We start from the raw sequence: 19,137 nt of genomic DNA, 5'->3' as shown, positions 1-19,137 counted from the left end.
TTCCTTCTCTTGATCTGAGCAGTATTAAAACAATGACGAGCGTTCCTTCAGGCGGAATGATAGGCACATGCCAGATACTGTTTACTCACCTAGGGCTTGCCAAACTGACAATGTGTGATCGCGAATAAAATAGTTGTTATTGAGAAAAATAAACAACTGACCTGTCGCACAACACAATGGTCAGTGTATCGTCAGCAGCGGAGGATAATGCGCGCTACAGGAATGCACAAGCTAGCCATGTCTGCCTTGTGAGTTGGAGTTCGAAAAACATTGTCATGAAAGTAGATCTGCCTTTGCCAGCCGTACATTCCAACAAATTAAATATATCTAATCATAACACTCTTTCAGGATATTCCCACTTTCGTAATAATACCGACCATTTTCTTCATTTGTTTAGCCTGTGGTATAATTAGTTTATTAATGCTGATAATGCGCATGCAACAATTGAAATGCTTTCTCTCATCACGGCGAACCAATTAAAACATTGTTATTTGTGACTGCTTTTCGACTGTTTCTAGCTTGCAGTGGAAATACGTTGTTCACATGCATGTAGTACAGTGTGTCGTATTACATTATTACATCAATATCAGAGTAATCACAATGAGACTTCTATACTTCAGATCTTGGACACTTTTTACCAGGAGCACAAAGTGATCACACGTGTGGAGATTATCCCTTTCTAAATTTTTGTAACAGATCGTACAGATACGCCAGCATACTAGGCTACTTCCCTACCCTGATTCTTAATCACATGATTTTCTAATATTCCTTGCTTCCTTATTCATTATCCTCTGTCCCTTCTTGCGATCTGAAAACATCGCGGAGGAATATGATACAATTCCAGCGGCCAGTGTCTTATCAGTTACTGAAGTGTGCATTTTTCTTGACAGAAGAAAAACAAAACAAAACCATACAGATATAAATAACAAAAAGTATAATGTACTAACGAAGAAAGATGGAGCGTTTAAATGGCGAAAAACGAAACATTACCCAAAGGCAATGAAATTTAGTACACAGTACGGCAAAATTTAACATATGGGCCAATACTACCACTGCTCATATTCACCTTTCCGATATGAGCATATGGCCGGGCTACTTTTCCGCTCCCAGCCTGAAATTTCCCACGGTGCTAGCGACCCGCGCGGCGCGAGAAACTGTGCCTCGACCACAACGCCGCGTGACCTAGGCTAGGCGCAAATTGAGAAGCGTATAGCACGTGTGACGTGAGAAGACACAACAGCGCGACACGCACGGGTCGCGCGCATATAGCGACGCGTACACCAAAGGCCGGTTCCCACTAGGGCTGCCGCGCGTCAAAACCGCGCGTCAGCGGCGTGGTTGCCATGGAAACGGCGTCAGCGGCACGGCGCGGCGGGCTCTGCGTCGCAGGTACGGCACCCCGGGCCAACGAACTTTCGCCGAACCGCTGGCGCGGACGCGGCGGCAGCTATGAAATACTCATCATCCGATTCCAAGGAAACTATTCGGCAGAAAAATTTGATTCTTGGGCATGTTACAGCCTGATATCTTCTCTCGATAAAGGACCGAATATCCTTTCGTTATTCGTCGTGGTTACTTGCTGTATCGCATTTACGTAAGCCTTTACAAGAAATTTTAATGAGTGCGCAGAGGTAAAAACGCAATGCGTGGTGGACTTTGCGTATAGTTCGTTTTAGGTAATACATTATTGCGTATGAAGTTTAGTCAACATATCGAAATAGTTTTTAAAGCTGAGAGCAGATCGATAGCTATCACCGTTCTCGAGATATTGAATGATATGTCGGCGGTCGGGCTGTGCGGTGACCGCGCGCGGGTTGCTTGCGACGCGACCGGTACTTTGCCCTGCTCGTCGTAAACCATGTGGTTGTATCAACCGCGAATTTCGTAAACGGTTCAAGAAATCGAAACGTGTTTTTTTGCAAACGATAACTTGTGAAAAGTCATGTATTTCGTCGCATGATAAATATCCTAAATCTGTTTATCTACCGAGATATGAAAGTAACTACAGTTTTTCAGAATTGATATATGAATTTTTTTAAACGGCATTTAATAGCACGTGGAATGAGAAGTTAAACCGAAACTAATTTGCTGGTATGTCATAAGATGTAATTTACTAAATATCTATAGCTATTGATTATTTCCTTTGGTAAGTAACAAACTTTTGTTTTTCTTTATCCAGTGTACTTTACTGATTCAAGACGCGTTTCGCTCTTTACTTTTACGGCATCTTCGGTGGAATCTATGATTCAGTTTTGTTTTAATATGTGATACTTGCAGATTATAAAACAGAACACATCTTTTTTTACGTGAATGACTGACTACTTACAGTGAATCGAGTTTTTGGCGGACATATACGTTTTCCCTCACCTGGTCACATACTGGAGGTTGAACTAAAACATAGATTAGGGAACATAAGCACATTTTCATGTTCGCTCTTTTTTCTTCTGTCACTAGCAGTAGGCGTTTTACCGAAAACTCTGATTTGAAGTCGTAACTACAGTGTGTTCACCTCATGTCCCTTCCTGTCTGGTTTGTTTCTATACATGTTGCCAACCTGCTGAATTATATGCTGAAAACTAGTGTTTGTTTATTTTTGTTCTCGTTATATCTATATGTGTGTGTGGCTAACCAGTGATAGTTATAGAAAGTTGAAAGTGAATCCAGTAGTTGTCAGACAGTGGTTGAAAGATTTGGTGTTCAGCTGATTTCAGTTTTGGTATAAATGTTTTCTGGAGAAGTGCATGGAAGAGTAAATTCACTGCTTACATTAATAGATAAAGTAGTAGAATAGCATTTCAACAGATGATTTTTATCAGAATACTATCACCCAACCCCATTGGGCCCACTCTTCGACGCCCCTTCAACTAACCCCTATTGTCTTCTTGACAGAACTGTTCATCGTCCACGTTTTACTTACATACAAGGCTGCACTCCACACAAATACCTTTGTAAAATAGTATCCAACCATTGGAATTTATATTGGATGTGAACAAATTTTCTTTTTCAGACCGCTTTTCTTGCTATTGACAGTCTTCAGTCAGGTTTGCGTCTGCACCAGGAATTGCCTTACAATTTAAAATCTGGTTTCGAAAACTCTGTTCCAAATATATATTATTCTTTCGTGATTCTTAAGCAAGGTGCTGTCGATGATTACATTATGCTCTGTGGGAAATTCCACCAGGTGGCTTCCACTTTGATCCCTTCCCCAAATTTTAAATTTTTGTCTCGCTTAGCTATCTGAATAATCTCTTTTATCGTACATTGTTTCAGTGTGTTAGGAGATAGTGAACAATCATGAAATCTGTTTATGTTGAAATGAGAAAACATGAATAATGAAATACGTGAAAGAGTACATTGTACAGAAAATGAAAAATTGGTATATATTCACCCAACTTCGTCTTTTCTTCATGTAGATTTAAGATATAGTTATTCAAACACACCGGTCGTTTTTGTGAGTCCCACCCCGTACCTCAGTGGCTGTCCGTCATTGGTTACCAGTAGATATAAATAACAGAAAAGTATAACGTGCTAACGAAGAAAGCTGAGCGTTTAAATGGCGAAAAACGAAACACTACACGAAGGCAATGAAATTCAGTACACAGTAAGGCAAAATTTATCGTATTGGCAATACTACCACTGCTGATATGCGCCGTTACGATGTGAGCATATGGCCGGGCTACTTTTCCGCTCCCCGCCTCAAATTTCCCACGGTGCTACCGACGCAAGCGCGACGCGAGAAACTGTGCCTCAACCACAACGCCGCGAGACCTGGCGAAGGCGCGTGTCGCCTCCCAGTCGCGTCGCGTCGCAATTTGCGCGGTCCCATTTGAGCCTATGATGTCACAAAAACGCGCGCTTTGCTGCGCTGCGCCGCGTCGCGCCACACGCGTCTCAATTTACGCCTAGCCTAAAGATTATAAAAGGTATGAAAGTGTAACAGTTTAACGCGTAGCAGAAGCTGACGAGCTGCTGAAAGGACCTGGTACAGACTCTTTGCTCACTTTCATAAATAATATTGACAATCACTATGCACAACACCACAGACAGATCGACAGTATATTCGCAATGGCTGCTTACTGTTAAGTTGCACAATACTATTATGTAACTACTGTTGCCAGCAAACGTACACATTCCAAAGTGTCAGAAAGTTAGCCGAGTTCCACCGATCGCAGAGGGCTCAAGTAAACATGCGCGATCTGTACACTCATGATAGATAAACGATAGCCCACATCGACTAATAGGTGTCAGGCAGCTATCCGCTGACCATTGCAAATTTTCCATCTGCTACCTCCTGTAGCTTCGGCCTTTTCCGTGAGAGATCAGTTCTGGAGCTGCAGTTTCACCTCAGGCTCTAGACAGAAGTGTGTGAAGTAGCCACTGTTGCTTCCTTCCTTCCTTTGTTAACTCACCCGGGAGGGGGGGGGGGGGGGGAGATGACGTGCCAGTAGCCTCCACTCCACATCACATGGGGCTGCACCCTGTTTAGCAGCAGCAGCAGTCAGCGCCACAACAGCAGCCATGCGCTTCTTTCCTGTCATGCCCTTGTTTCATTCAACATGAGTGGGCTGCATGTGCAAAGCTTTGGACAACGTGCAACTACTGTTTAAAAAAGGGGGGGGGGGGATATTGCATCTGGGTGCAGCTCTCAATCTCCTTCCCCATCATGAACATGGATGTGAGCAGTTTTTCCCGAGTGATGGAAGCCCAGAAAAAACTCTTAAGTATGTGTGATGGAGAAGATGTTAAGAATGCAAGTGGACACAGGTGCAGCAGTGACTTCATTAAATTTTCAAGCCTATGTGGATCTCGGATCACTGGCATTGTCCTGTCTCTCATCGGCTGGTGGGTTACAACAAATACCCATATATGGATAGTTTTCTACTTCCATAGTATACAAAGCAGTTGTTCGGCCTTTGACATTTCTAGCAATGGACGATGCCAACACTGGAGACTTATTTGGGTTAGACAACTTCAAAATATTTTGTTCTCTATTTGTGATGAAGTGTGTATGGTATCAGATCAAGTTCTGTATCAACAATTGGACACACCCTGCTCAGAATGCTCCTCTGTGTTTTTGGAAGGTTTAGGATGTGATACCAATTTCAAGGCTTGCCTCACAGTGAAACCAATGGCGTGGTTCCGTTCTTTTATTGCCCGCCCAGTCCCAGTAGCTTTACAGGAGCAAGTCAGATTGGAACTAGATCAACTGGTGCACTCCATTGGTAATAGTCAAAAAATCTAATGGCATCTTCAGCTCAGAGGAGATTTTAAAGTATCTGTAAATTTACAGTCTATTATTGATATCCACACCTTAACCCCATCCAAATGAACTCTTAATATGGCTTTCTGGGGGCCAACATTTTTCCTGAATATTCTCATCAGAAATCTACTCACAACTGCCTCTGGATGATGATTCCAAATGTGTCCTCATAGTGAATACGCCCTTTCTGGTATACTGTATCAATACCAGGGCCTGCCGTTTCGCATGGCTTGCCCTCCTGCCATTTCCAACGATTTTTGGAGCAACTCAACGCTTCTGTGCCAGGATGCATTAACTAACTGGATGATATTGTGGTCTCAGGTTGCTCAACAGATGAACATTTGTAGAACCTTCGTGCCTTGTTCATGGTGATACAGGCCACCGGTTTGAAATTTAACTTGGACAAATCACAATTTTCTCAGTCATCTATTGTCTCTCGGTTTGAAGTCTTGCATGCTTGTGCCAAGCCTTTATGCCAGCATGTCGACGCTATTACAGCTTTGCTGTGTCTTACCAATATCAAAGAGTTGCAACCCTTTCTCAGAAAAATTTATACTACATAAATTTCTTCCTGGTACAGCCACATTGGTCCAACCACTTCATGCTCTCTTATGTAATGATGTTCCTTTACACCGGTTACCCACCTATGAGCATGCTTTTATCCTATTAAAGTCGAAACAACACAAGGCACATTGCTGGATTACCTTCCAACCAGCCCAACATCTTGTTTTGGCCACAGATGCCTCTGAGTGTTGCCTTGGGGCTGTTCTTGCACACCAACATGCGGACAGTTCTTAATGCTCTATTGTGTATGCTTCCAAAACTCCGAAACAGGTGTAACAGTGCTAGTCGCAGATAGAAAAGGAAGCCCTCACTGTTGTGTGTGTGCTCAAAAAATTTCTTGTTTTCTATGCAGTTCCAAGTTTCATTTGATTACTGATCATAAACCTCTGGTTTCTCTTTTCAGTCCTTAGGCACCTTTACTGGAAAAAGCAGTCTGTCGCGTACAAAGCTGGACTCTGTTTCTGTGATGCTATAACTGAGATTCCCTTCCGACCTACAGAACAACAGGTTAATGCAAATGCTCTTCCTCAATTGCTGATTGGCCCTATTGTGTTTACATATAGATAAAAGGAGCAGCTAAGGGAGCATCTAACTGAAATTTAGTCAGACATGACTCAACCTGAGTGTCAGTCTCAAAAAAGGAGTTCATCTTGTCCCTCAAAGATTGCACACTACTTGGTAATTATGACTAATGAATTCCAGTAATGACCTTAGGTTTTGGTTTTATCCCCTTTTATGCTTATTTACCATTTCTGCTTTCTTCACAAAGTTTTAAACACTGTTAACACTTGCTGAGCCTAGACTGGTAGCATTTTATTTTCCACTCACCAAACAGCACAAAACTTCTGCGGGAAAACAGAAGTGCTTGTAGTATTATAGATATAAGCTTGGTGGGATGGAATGTTTTTAAATAGATTATGTAAAGCTCTCAAAAACTGAACAATGTTCCAACCAATGCTAGTACAACCTGTCTTAAAGTTACCATGCAATGTATGTAAGCCACATGTCCAAAAACACGGACCCTCTGGATTACCCTCTACTTTGAGCTTGCTTTTCAGTTCTCTTATGGATGCCTTATGTTAGGGCCTCCATGAGCACCTGAACAATTTGCCTTTTTAGGTTTGGGCAGAGATGTCTTTGCCTTTACAAATGTCTTCTTGTGTGTGTGTGTGTGTGTGTGTGTGTGTGTGTGTGTGTGTGTGTGTGTGTGTGTGTGTGTGTGTACTTGCGCGCGCGCAAGTCCTTTTTTCCCCCCTAAGGTATGTCTTTCTGCTCCCGTGATTGGAATGACTCCTTACCCTCTCCCTTAAAACCCACATCCTTTCGTCTTTCCTTCTCCTTCCCTCTTTCCTGATGAAGCAACCGTTGGTTGCGAAAGCTTGAATTTTGTGTGTATGTTTGTGTGTCTATCAACATGCCAGCGCTTTCGTCTGGTAAGTCACATCATCTTTGTTTTTAGATATATTTTTCCCACATGGAATGTTTCCCTCTTATATATGAAGGAGTATGCAAATTGGTCATAAATTGATATTCATACAGGCATCAACAAAAAATGCAAAATCTGTAAACTTCGGTGGCCAGTGGATGAATGTGCTACTGCAGTGCAATTTCACCACGCAGCTAGCAAGGATAGTAAACAGAGGACATGCTGATACCAGGGCATGAAGTCTTTGTGAATTTCATTCCGTGTACTCAATTGGACAGTAACTATGTATCACAGAGAGGTGGGTGAAGAATACATGCAGTGTCAGCATTTCAGAGAGAACGTGTAGTAGATCTCAAAGAAGCTGGTTGGAGTGACTGGTGAATTGCTCGACATTTGAATAGGAGTCGTGTGACTACTTGCCATTTTTGGCAAGGATGGATGAACCCTGCCCGAATACAGTGTCAAGTAGGAAGCGGTCAACATAGGGAGATGACAGAACGTGAGGACTAAGCAATTGTCAGAGAGACACTCAGAACTCTGGATTCATTATCAGCATCATCAACGATTTGACATGTAACTAGTGCGGCAGTGACCAGAAGGACCTTAACAGGCAACTCACAGAAAGGGGCCTGAGCTCACAGTGCCAACTACCATTGACCTCTGTACAACAACAATCCCTTCTACAGTGGAGTCGGACATATTCACACTGAAATCTTATTGACTGGAGTACAACTGTCTTTAGTGATGAGTTCTGCTTTGAAATAAGTCCCTACAATCAGCGAAGATGGGTCTGGAGACACCCTGGACAGCGACGAGATACCAGTCTTACTGTCACCTGCCATATGGCCCGACAGCCAGAAGTGATGGTCTAGGGTGCCAATCAATTTCATAGCAGGATCCATTTTGTTGTCATCCATCACACCTTTACAGTACAGCAAAACATTGGCAATACTCTATGCCCCATTTTGTTGCCCTTCATAGCAAGCCATCCTGGGCTTACAGTACAGTGAGTTTCTACTGCCTCTCCTCATGCTTGTCAAACTCTACCTTGGGCCAGCAGTCGCCAGATCTCTCCCCAACTGAGAACATTTCGAACACTACATGCAGGGCCCGCCAACCAGCTCAGGATTTTGATGATCTAAGCCACCAACTGGACAGAATTAGGCACAAGATTCCTTAGGGGGACACCCAACAACTTTGCCAATGAATATCAAGCCAAATAACTGTTTGCATAAGGGCCAGAGATTATTGACATGCTCAATTTGTGAAATTGTAAATCATTGGTTTGTCTGAATGTGTACATCACATCTACTGATTTCTGTCCCATCTGGATAATTCCTTAGCGGGGCGTCTTCTTTTTCTTTTTTTCGTTAAAGTGTACTTTTTTAAAACCTCAAACTTATATATTTACAGGTAGTAAAGAGGATGTATTCCTGTCGTTTAACACAAATAAAATAAAAGCTGACTGACAATGCTGAAACTTCAGTGAAACAGAAGAAAAGAAAAAACAACATGGAAAAAAAAGTTCACAGGTTTGTTTAACATGTGGGACTGTGTAACTGTCACAGAGTTATTGAAAAGACTGAACTGGCACACTCTTGAAGATAGATGTAAACTATCCCGAGAAAGCCTACTTAGTTTCAAGAACTGATGTTAAACGATGACTCCAGGAATATAATACAACGCCCTACATATTGCTCCCATGCGGACTAGATTAGATTAATTATAGCACACACAGGGACATTTAAATAATGATTCTCCCCAAAGTCCATACATGAATGGAACAGGAAATGCCTGTATAACTGGTACATAGCCTTAGTCATGCGCTTCACAGTGGTTTACAGATTATAAATGTAGAAACATAAAATGGCAGATAGAAAGTTGTCAGAGGAAACCAACCAGTCCTGGTCATATTGTTCCCAGGAGGCATCTTTTTCAACCTCTTTAGCAGACAGCTGGTTGGTAATCCACTATGAGCAATGCCAGCTAACTGTTCTTGTGAAACCTCAAATTATTAATCACACAGCTGTATGCCAATGAAACCTGGAATAAATGCCTCCAGGCCACTTGTCAGGAAGCGGTAATTCAAGTCCCAAGTATTACAACCAGTTTCTCCTTTGAAGCCTCACCTGCCATGCAGTTACAATCTTACAAGCAAGAAAAAAGGCAGATGTAGACAAATCTCACCAATAAAATGGCTCCTGTACTTCAGTGAAAGCTAAAGATGACCTTCTTGGGTGGAAAGCTAACATTTTCAATGAAAAATATCACCTGTCATCTCTCCACAGCACAAACATACAAGTAGTCACTGTATACATTCATACAGTTACCTCTTTATGTTCCTTATATCTGTTTTCTGACACCAGACGGAACGGACTAACAGAATTTGCAGCAAAGCTTCTTCATCAATTTGTCTGGTATGAGGACTGGTATGGAACATTGTTGGATCAAGTGAATTATCTACAAGGAGACTATATTGAAAAATAAAAAAGTTTCAGTGATGTAAGTACTTTTTTCCTATTCCGTTCCAAGACCTTTTCAAACCACCCTCGTAAATAAACACCGAATCATAATTTTCTAATGTAAATTAAATCCAGGAAGTTTCATCAACAATACTGGTCCATTTAGTATGCTCATTTCTCCAGGGAACAAAGAAATTAGTGGGCATCAGCAGTAAATGGCTGACACAGGAAAACATGCATTTGCAGTTGACCAGCAGATCTTTCTGTAGATATAGTCCAGCCATTCAAAGTACAAAGCACTAGAATCTACTAGATGACTAATGTCTTTTTTTTGGTTGCTGTAGCCACTGTTTACTGTAGATAAGTTTCTGTATGAAGATATTTTGCTGACCAAATAAGACTGATAATACTTCAGGTTATAAATTTCTTAGTCTCATGACATAGCACACATGCACATTTATTGTCTTAATTTAGACACTAATATTTCTTGTGGGGTTTCACCTTATGTGGTGTAATGTGTGTTTCATGTTTAACTTCTTGCACCTGATGCAGAAAACAAATCTTAAAACACCTAAATTGTGATTTGTCTCCTGAACAAGATTCAAAGCAGAAATATGTAAGCTGCATAAATATCTTTTATATTCACTGTATTGAACTCCACATACCATTAGCCTAAGTAGCACTAGGGAGATGTATTATTAGTGCAATAAGCATAAGATAGTTCAAAACAAGTTAACTATTGTATTTTCTGCCATTTCATCTTATGTATTTGACTTGGTGTCTGAGGTATAACAGTGGAGTTTGAACTCTTTTACTGACAATTTGTACATGCCGCAGCAGTTAGGCAGAAACACTGCTATCAAAGCAGTGACTTGCTGAGAGTGACACCTGGAGGCAGTACTGGTTTAACGACAAGTAGCCTTTACAGATCCATTCAAAGTATGACCTCTTGGCATTTGACAGATACCAACTCTAACCCAGATTGTCTATCAGGTTACTCAAGAAGCTCAAAATTAAATTAGATATATTGAGGGACAAGAACGCTGCACCCAATGACTTTTATTTAACTTTTTGTTTTATGAAATTTTAAATGAACACGACAACTATGTCACAATATTCACAGATGTGTCTCAAGAGAGGTTCTCTATCAGTGTGTGTGTGTGTGTGTGTGTGTGTGTGTGTGTGTGTGTGTGTGTGTGTGTTCTTGAAACCCATTTATCTGATGTATGATGTGGGGATACATGCAATTGTAGGGGTGTTGAAGCACATGATACTGGATGAGAATTTCTCCTGACTACCCTTCAGTCTATAGAACACATGTACCCAAAACATAATATAATCCAGACTATCCACACCTTTCTTTGTCAATAAAAGCTGGGGAAATAGGTGTTATTTTGTTACTTATTAGGGTTCATGGGAATACAAAGTGGCAGATTATGGTAGCTAGAGAAGCATGTACAACAAATCTCACAGCTCAATGTGCTATCATCTTGATGTTTAGGTAAGGTCTCGCATATATGAAAATATGAGTGGCTGGACAATAAGCTGCAGCATGAAAATTTACAAATTGGCTAAAATGTACTACCTTCTGGCCATGTACGATGAAATCCTCCTCCTCCTCACTCATCCAGGCTAAAGGACAGTGTCTGATGATGCAAGGCTACGATCTCATGAGAGGACACTCCATAGGGAAGTTCATATGGCATACATGTTCAGTAAATGACGACTCGGTAAAGTGAAATAATACAGCAATCATAGTGGTTGAACTTTTTTTATTTTTCCATTTCCATACAGCTCTGTCAGCAGTTTACTACAATTTTTTGATACTGCGACTTCTCTATACATGACAGTCATCAAAAAACAGTTATGTACTTTCATATCTGATGATTTATCCCAGCTAAGAACACATCATGTGCTTTTTCTGGGATGTTCTCAATCAAATCGCAAAGGCAGCCCAATATTCTGTAAGCTTGTAATTTGTTCACTATGAGGAACTGTACTCAACACTTTGCTATCCACTGGAGGGTCAGTTTGCACTGGGTATTTTTGACGTAGTTATAAATGGAAATCTTGTATGCATCCAATGTACTGAATTTTCATTCACTGCCACCTATTGCTACAGTCTGTTGGGGCAATTTATTTCTTATGCAAGAAGTATTCACTTCACTACCCTTCACAAAACAAAACTTATTTATTAAATGTGGTTTTTGCAAGCACACATTTTGCAATTATATGCATATGCATCCTTGGCAAACAGTTATTGATAATGAGCTTTATTATTAAATATCTTTTTCAGTTTGAGAATAACAATGACATTCAGCAGTGCTTATGTTTATGCATAATAATTTACTTCTCTAATAATTATTTACATCCGTAAGTTATGTAAGGAAGATTACTGTTTGACTTTCAGCTCAAGACAATGTCATTAGAGCTCGGTTTCAGAAGGGAAATCGGATATGTCCTTTTCAGAGGAACCATCCCCATATTTAACTTCAGAAACTTAGGAAAACCATGGAAAACAAATCCCGATGGAAATTTGGACCACCATCTTCCCTAATGAGAATACAGTGCTAATGTACCCCACTGCTCATGTAGAGAAGTGAAAGGCTCAGAGAGACCCAACTTAACACACATGGGAATATATGCACACTGCAAGGTGCTCCAGAAATGGGACTAAGTTTGCATGGTCATGCTGCTGCCAGACATCACTAAGCACAAAAATAAAAAGATCACCTACAAGTGGCACATACCTTGTAAACCACTGCTGAGCACTGGAACAAGATTTTATGAAATGTTTACTGTGATATGGCACTGGCATTAAATGTGTTGTGGCAACAGTGATATTCAGTGGAGGATGTGCAATGGTCTTGAGGTTGTGTTACTTGGTTCGGACTCAAATCATTGGTTTTCGACAATGGCACAAATCAGTTTTGACAATATTGTCGGTCTGCCTCATTCATATGGAATGATTGTTGAAAATAAATTACTGTTTCAGCTGTATAGCAGATCAATTTGGCCAAGAATCTGTAACAACTATTCATGTTTCAGCAAAAATGGGAATAAATCTGAAATAGTAGCACTATTAATTACATGGCTGGCATTTGTGAAACAAACATTAGGCAACACAGTGCATGATTACAGAAGTTCCTCATCTTCTGGTTATCTAGTAGCAATTTCATTGAAGGTTGCTGGAGCAATGTAACATACTGTACAATAAAGTTTGTAGAAAAGACATGCAAAACAACAGATATGTTTAACAGCTATCAGTTCGTTGTACTATTAAAGAATACATTTTGGACTTATGTTTCTTCACATTTTGAGACAACACAATTCATCTGAAATGAAAAATTGCTAAGGAAAAGTTTAGAAAGGGTGATGGATGTTGGGGTGGTAATACAGAGGCAACTCTGCACATTCTGAAGGATGTGTGAGAAATTTATTGTCTTTTAAGTATACAAGGCGGTAGTATGTAAAGGAAAAGGATAGAAAAATTGGGAATGAGTGAGGGCAGGAGGCTGGGAGAGTAAAGTTAGGGGTATTGTGGGAATGGCGATACTTTAGCAGCTCAGATAGCAGACACCTCTATTTTCTATTTGATTGTATCTGCCAGCTACATTCGTCTTACAATTGACTTACTTGTTGTTAATACGTGTTCAGAGACACTGTGCAAATTAATCCATTTAACTTTTGAACACCAATGCTGGCACAATGGTAATTTCTTGACGAAAGTCTTGTTTAAAGTCCACGCTTATACAGTTTAGCTTCATACACACTAGCTTTCACACACATCATAAGAAGGAGCAAAAAACCGATTTTGGCAACAATAGTGTAGCTTTGTGCAATCCGCTTGAAACCATATTCTTTCAAAGAGCCACACCTAATGAATATGGAATTGATGAACACATTTGGCATGGTGATGTAGTACACGGATGTCACTGTTATTGTGACATCATACTCATCAACCAGATGATGATTCTGATCTCTGATAGACTGCACCATACTAATACCTGCCGCTGATTACATCGCACATTATTGTGTCGTAGACAAGAAGCCACTGCCACATTTTTTTGTGTGGCTACTTGTTTTTCAACCCATGTAAGCAGAATGTTGCAGTTTGGTATTGGTGATGTTATACAACAGCAAATCTCATTATTGATATCCTTTAACCTTAAATTTCTGAGACTGTACGTGTGGAATACAGCATTGTATGGTAATGATAGATGGACTGGGGAAACCAGAAAAGCACAGAATCAAAGCACTTTAGATGGAGTGCTACACAAGATTGTTGAAAATTAGTGGACCAATAAGCTAAGAAAAGAGGTGGTTCTTCAGAAAACACTGCAAAACACTGACAGGAAGAAGGGACAGGATGATAGGACATCAGTTAAGACATCATGGAATAACTTTCACAGTACTAGAGGGAGCTGTAGAGGATAAAAACTGTACAGGAAAACAGAGATTGGAATACATGCAGCAAATAACTGAGGATTTAGGTTGCAAGTGCTACTCTGGGATGAACAGGTGGTTTGTCCATTTATTCTTTTTTTACAAATTCACCAAATTCGGCATCTTTTTTGCCAAATTTTACATTTTACCAAATTCTGTCCGTTTTGTCACATTCAGTGTTTTTTGCCAAATTTAGTATTATTTTTACAAATTTCTACATTATTTTTGTTGTCACATCAGAATTTGTTACACAGAAAATGAACTGTCATTTTAATATTATATACATACCTCAGCCCTGTAGAGACTAGATATAAAAATGTGATTTTAACATTTAATAACTATCAGTTACATATATTAGTAAATTCACACACTCAAATTTATAGCACATCTCGTAAAAATCATTGACTTCATGCTATTTTTCTCAAAACTGCAAATTTCACATCGTCATCTTCGTGAAATTTTCCTCTCCTTACACATACTGCACCTTGACAATCAACTGTAGTTATCAAAATCGTGGGTTGTTTAAGTAATAAATATGAGTAACTGTTGTAGATGTTGGTTATTCAAATTACTATTACAAATGCAAGCTTTTTACAGATAATGCGTGCAAGTGAAAAAAGATTATGGAAAGTGAGCCTATGAAAGATCCTAAGCTTGATTTGGCTATTTCTTTTCTGTCATGCCCAATGCAAATTCTCTACATCTACAAGAAATAACTCTAGGACAAAACACATGAAACCTGTTGGCAAAACATATTTTTAAATAATTCTATTCTGTAGATCCGGAATGCCAAACAAAATGTAGAACTCTAACCAAACTTACAATACAATTCTTTCAATGTTACACACCTTGGGGCACCCTTCTGCACAATCTCCTTGGTCTAGTAGTGGAAAATAAAGAATGTTCTACAAACAAACATTTTTAGAACACTTTATTTTATTTCATCCAACAGTCATAGCGGAAAATAAAAAAAATCATCTGAATTCGGCCCATTGCAAAGTTACTTGAAGGGTGTGATAAGTTACAGTTATGGCATAATGTCTACTTCAAGGAATGAAATAAATATATTTTCAACTTTAAACAACAAACAAATCAGAATACAAATTGGCTTGTTCATCAAATGTCCACAAAAAGTGTGTTGGCAATATGTATTTCAAAAATATACCTGGAAACAATCATTTCCAGAATTGTTACTTTTCTGTATCATAACTCTATGGACCCTTTGCAGTAAAAGATTTGTTTTATCTTGGCCATAATACCATTTGAAGAAATTTGTACATAGTATTAAACAGTCTTTCAAGACAAGTCCACTAAAGCACTGGTATTAAGAAAATAAATATTCAACAAATTATGAAAATAAGTTGATCAAATGAATGGTTCTTATCAGTTAGGAGAAAAAGTGTTTTGGACACAATTTGTGCTACAAACTGAGATGTTATCTTTTGCTTCCCATTATAGTATAAAAGCAGTGATTTATGAAATACAAATGGCACTAAAACATTAAAAGGCGATAACAGTAGAGTCAACATTGCTTACAACAGTCAGAGGCAAACTATATAGGTTAAAGTACAAGTAACACAAAAGAAAACAAATTTATACAGGCAAAATCGAGTACAATATTGCTCATTTAATGCATACTGTCCAACACACAACAACAATCACAACTATGATAATTTTCATTCTTACGCTCAAAATAGAATTTGACGAAGTCAAGAAGACTGTGCTATATTGCACAACGGGTTCCAAGAGTAAAAGAAAGTGGAGACTTGTGTAATAATTCTCATGTGCATCCACATAAAGCATTGGTGAGTAATGTAACTGAATGGGATGCATTTTAACAAGTCGACTGCCACAAGGCCACTGGCTGATGCAGCAGAGTCTCAAGCCCGATGTGTGCCAGCAGGCAGCACCTAGTTCCACTCTGTTCAATACAGTATATCTTTGGAAGATGTGTTCATAATTCCATCACAATCCCCTGCACCCTGTTAATCACATACTGTGGATCAATGCAGCCTGTAAATGGATGGTATTACCAGTTTAGCCTTCGTCCTAGTAGTGGCCTCGTACAGTTCAAATTACTGTAGGTTTCTTGCTGTCTATTGCCATCACCATCACCAATACGCCATCGTCACTGGTGTTGCTATCAGTTGTGCCCACAAACACATCCTCATTACAAGAAAGCTATGATAACTCTGGTTCACCATAAAAACCTTATTTTTTTGACATCCTCAATAATTCTTCAGTGAAACCAGTCAGTTTTTGGAAATTTAAAATGTTGCGCTATCTCACTGGTTGACAGTATGGGATTTATTTGAGTGGCAACCATTTACATTCACTTTATATGACAGGAAATCTCACTGTCCATATCAAAAGGTAAATTAGGAGTCAGCTTCATAATGGATTTAGAGCCACGATGTAATTTTATAAAGAATTAGTAATAAAAACCATTGAACGTAAACTTGCAAAATAATAATAATGATAACAATAATGATAAAAGTTGAACAAGATACAGTACCAGACTTCCTGTACAACAGAATCAACTTAATCAAGGAATACCAGTTAATGCACACTACTAGACTGAATAGAGTGGAATGTGTGGCTGTCAGCAGGCACGCAATGTCAGCCACAAGGCTCCGCTGTGTCCACCAGTGGCCCCATGGTAGTCAACATGTTAAATTACTCGAGTACGGAACATGAAATGCGACTTCAGAGGATTGATGTAGCAGCAAAAAGAAATTTGCTGACATGATTTGACCATAATATCTACTTTAGGACAAGCAAAGAAAGGGCTTAATGACACTGTACCATTTCATGCAGAGAGTGGTTGAAGATGTGAAAATGTGTAGAGATGATAATTACATTTATTAATCTACTCAGGAATTTGTCTAAGCAAGTAACAAATATCTTAATTTCTCCTACAGTATGCTACACACTCACTCTTACTCTCTTTTGTTATGGAACACGTCCAAAAAGGCAGACATTCTGGATGTATGAAATAATACTGCTAGGCTGCAGTTTGAAGTTATATTTTGCAGAGCTTGTAAGTGATAGTAATGAAAGTTATCATTTCATTCATATAAGGAGACAAAAGGATATAGCAGACATGAATAATGCCTTATTTGCCAAAAGACAATTGAGAATGCACAACAACAGGCAAGATGTTAATAATATACATATCTATTTTATCGAGGGAGATAAAAATCATTTATTATATTATTTGTTGTACAGCAATTGAACTCAGTTTCTCCCTCTCAAAATTTACAGTATTGTGAACAGCACAAAAGTACACCTTACAATTTAACAACCACTGTTGGGACCAGGAAATTGAAAGTTAAAGCTGCTCCCCACTGAAACGATTTTCTGAACCTTCATAATGCATACTGCTCAGCTCTTACATGCTGCAAAACAAAATATACAATGTAGTCAGAGGATTTGTTACATAAGTGGACAAAGATTGAATACTTGAGTAAAGCAGTCCTGTGGACTAACAAGCAAACAAGCTTTAGAATTTACAAATCCTATTTGATGATTGGCAATTTTGATGCAAAACACATTTTAAGGGGAAATGTGTGTTTCTGTTAAATTTGGGCTGTCCTGTGATGGAGTATATAAGATTTTTTCTGTAACTGTCAAATATATGTTAAGCAAATATACCTGGAACCCAATCTACCTTCCATATAAAATAATGCTTTTTTAATTGCATAAAAATTCTTTGTTACTTCTTGAACACAAACAATTATTTTTAAAAGTAAGCAATATACCCTAATAAATCACTCCATAGAGAAAAATAATTTTCCATCAGAATCACATTATATACGTATACAGTCATAACGTTAGAAATTTTTAGGGTATGTGTGGACAAAATTCTTCAAATCAAACCATAAATTTGTGTAAGACAGAACACTTTACTAATCTATTGACATCATGTGAGTAAGGTGTCAATAATGAAAACAGCTGCACAACTATCAAGGGAAAACTTATTGTGAGTATGTATGAAGTACACCACTAACAAGTGCACTGCAGGGAACAGAAGGCTTGTTTCCAAATGACTGTTTCTTTAATAAACTTAAAAATCGAATAGCAACAGTAATCTTACATGAAGGACATTAGAACAAAGTGAGAAATTTTGCAAAACAATTGAAACAGCCGTCCTTATAGTGCTCAATATTGGTAATTCAGCTCTCTCATAAATATATCTTTATAAGTGAGAGGAAATTCATAACTGGATTTGAACTAACAGAAATACTTGAGAATACAAAGTTTCATTTTTAAAATTCTGAGCAATTCCAGCTTATAATGCGAAATTATTTGAATACACTGCATCACAAACTTGGAGCTACTGTCATACATAACTAGACACATTTAATGCACGCAAAGTGATAACATGAAAAGAAATGTACATGCTCATAACAAGTACCTCTGAACTCTATAAACAATAAAACTTTTCAGAAGGAGCAACTAAAGTACACTATGTTAATGAGAGAATGTAGGACACTTGTTTTTAATTTAAAGTAAGTTTCATATTTAAAGCACATTTTACAGAAATAATGGTTTTAATGTAGCTGCCTTTTGTTGGAAGGATGCTTGAGAAAAACAAACCAAATACATCACTGGTCACATACAAGCTCTCCCTCATCCTTGTAAATCCTAAGAAAAGCAAAAACTTCTTATAAGAAGTTTTGCATGTTCTACATTTTGAAATGGTAGAATTTACATCCAGGTCCAGGTGTAGTTTTAGTTCACATTTCAGTTTAATAAGGTTGGTAAATAACACTAAATATACTGACTTCGGCACATATACTTTTTACTGACAGAACAGAACACACACTAACCAAGAGGTGAGTCTTAGAATGTACAAAACCCTTAAAATAGACTAACAGTTCATTTCAGTCCACGAAAGGAATACGTTCTTAGAAGAATCGTATATTCATTTCACAAGCCTGAGCCTAATTTTTAAATGTTTTAACGGCTTAATATTA

At 38.8% G+C, this 19,137-nt stretch overlaps 1 protein-coding gene across 2 annotated transcripts in view; it reads right to left on the bottom strand.

Moving 5' to 3' along the window:
- Positions 1–15,072: 15,072 nt before the first annotated feature.
- The window catches only part of LOC126299433 (protein phosphatase methylesterase 1), a 91,063-nt gene continuing 86,998 nt past the window's right edge, over positions 15,073–19,137 (bottom strand). For both annotated transcript variants that reach the window (XM_049991335.1, XM_049991336.1), the window contains one exon: positions 15,073–17,556. In XM_049991335.1, coding sequence (XP_049847292.1) covers positions 17,550–17,556 — 7 coding nt within the window. In that variant the 3' untranslated portion in view covers positions 15,073–17,549. The remainder of the gene's footprint in view (positions 17,557–19,137) is intronic.

The sequence above is a fragment of the Schistocerca gregaria genome, chromosome X (genome assembly GCF_023897955.1).
Source record: "Schistocerca gregaria isolate iqSchGreg1 chromosome X, iqSchGreg1.2, whole genome shotgun sequence".
Taxonomy (NCBI): domain Eukaryota; kingdom Metazoa; phylum Arthropoda; class Insecta; order Orthoptera; family Acrididae; genus Schistocerca; species Schistocerca gregaria.
This window is presented reverse-complemented; position numbering and strand designations above follow the sequence as displayed.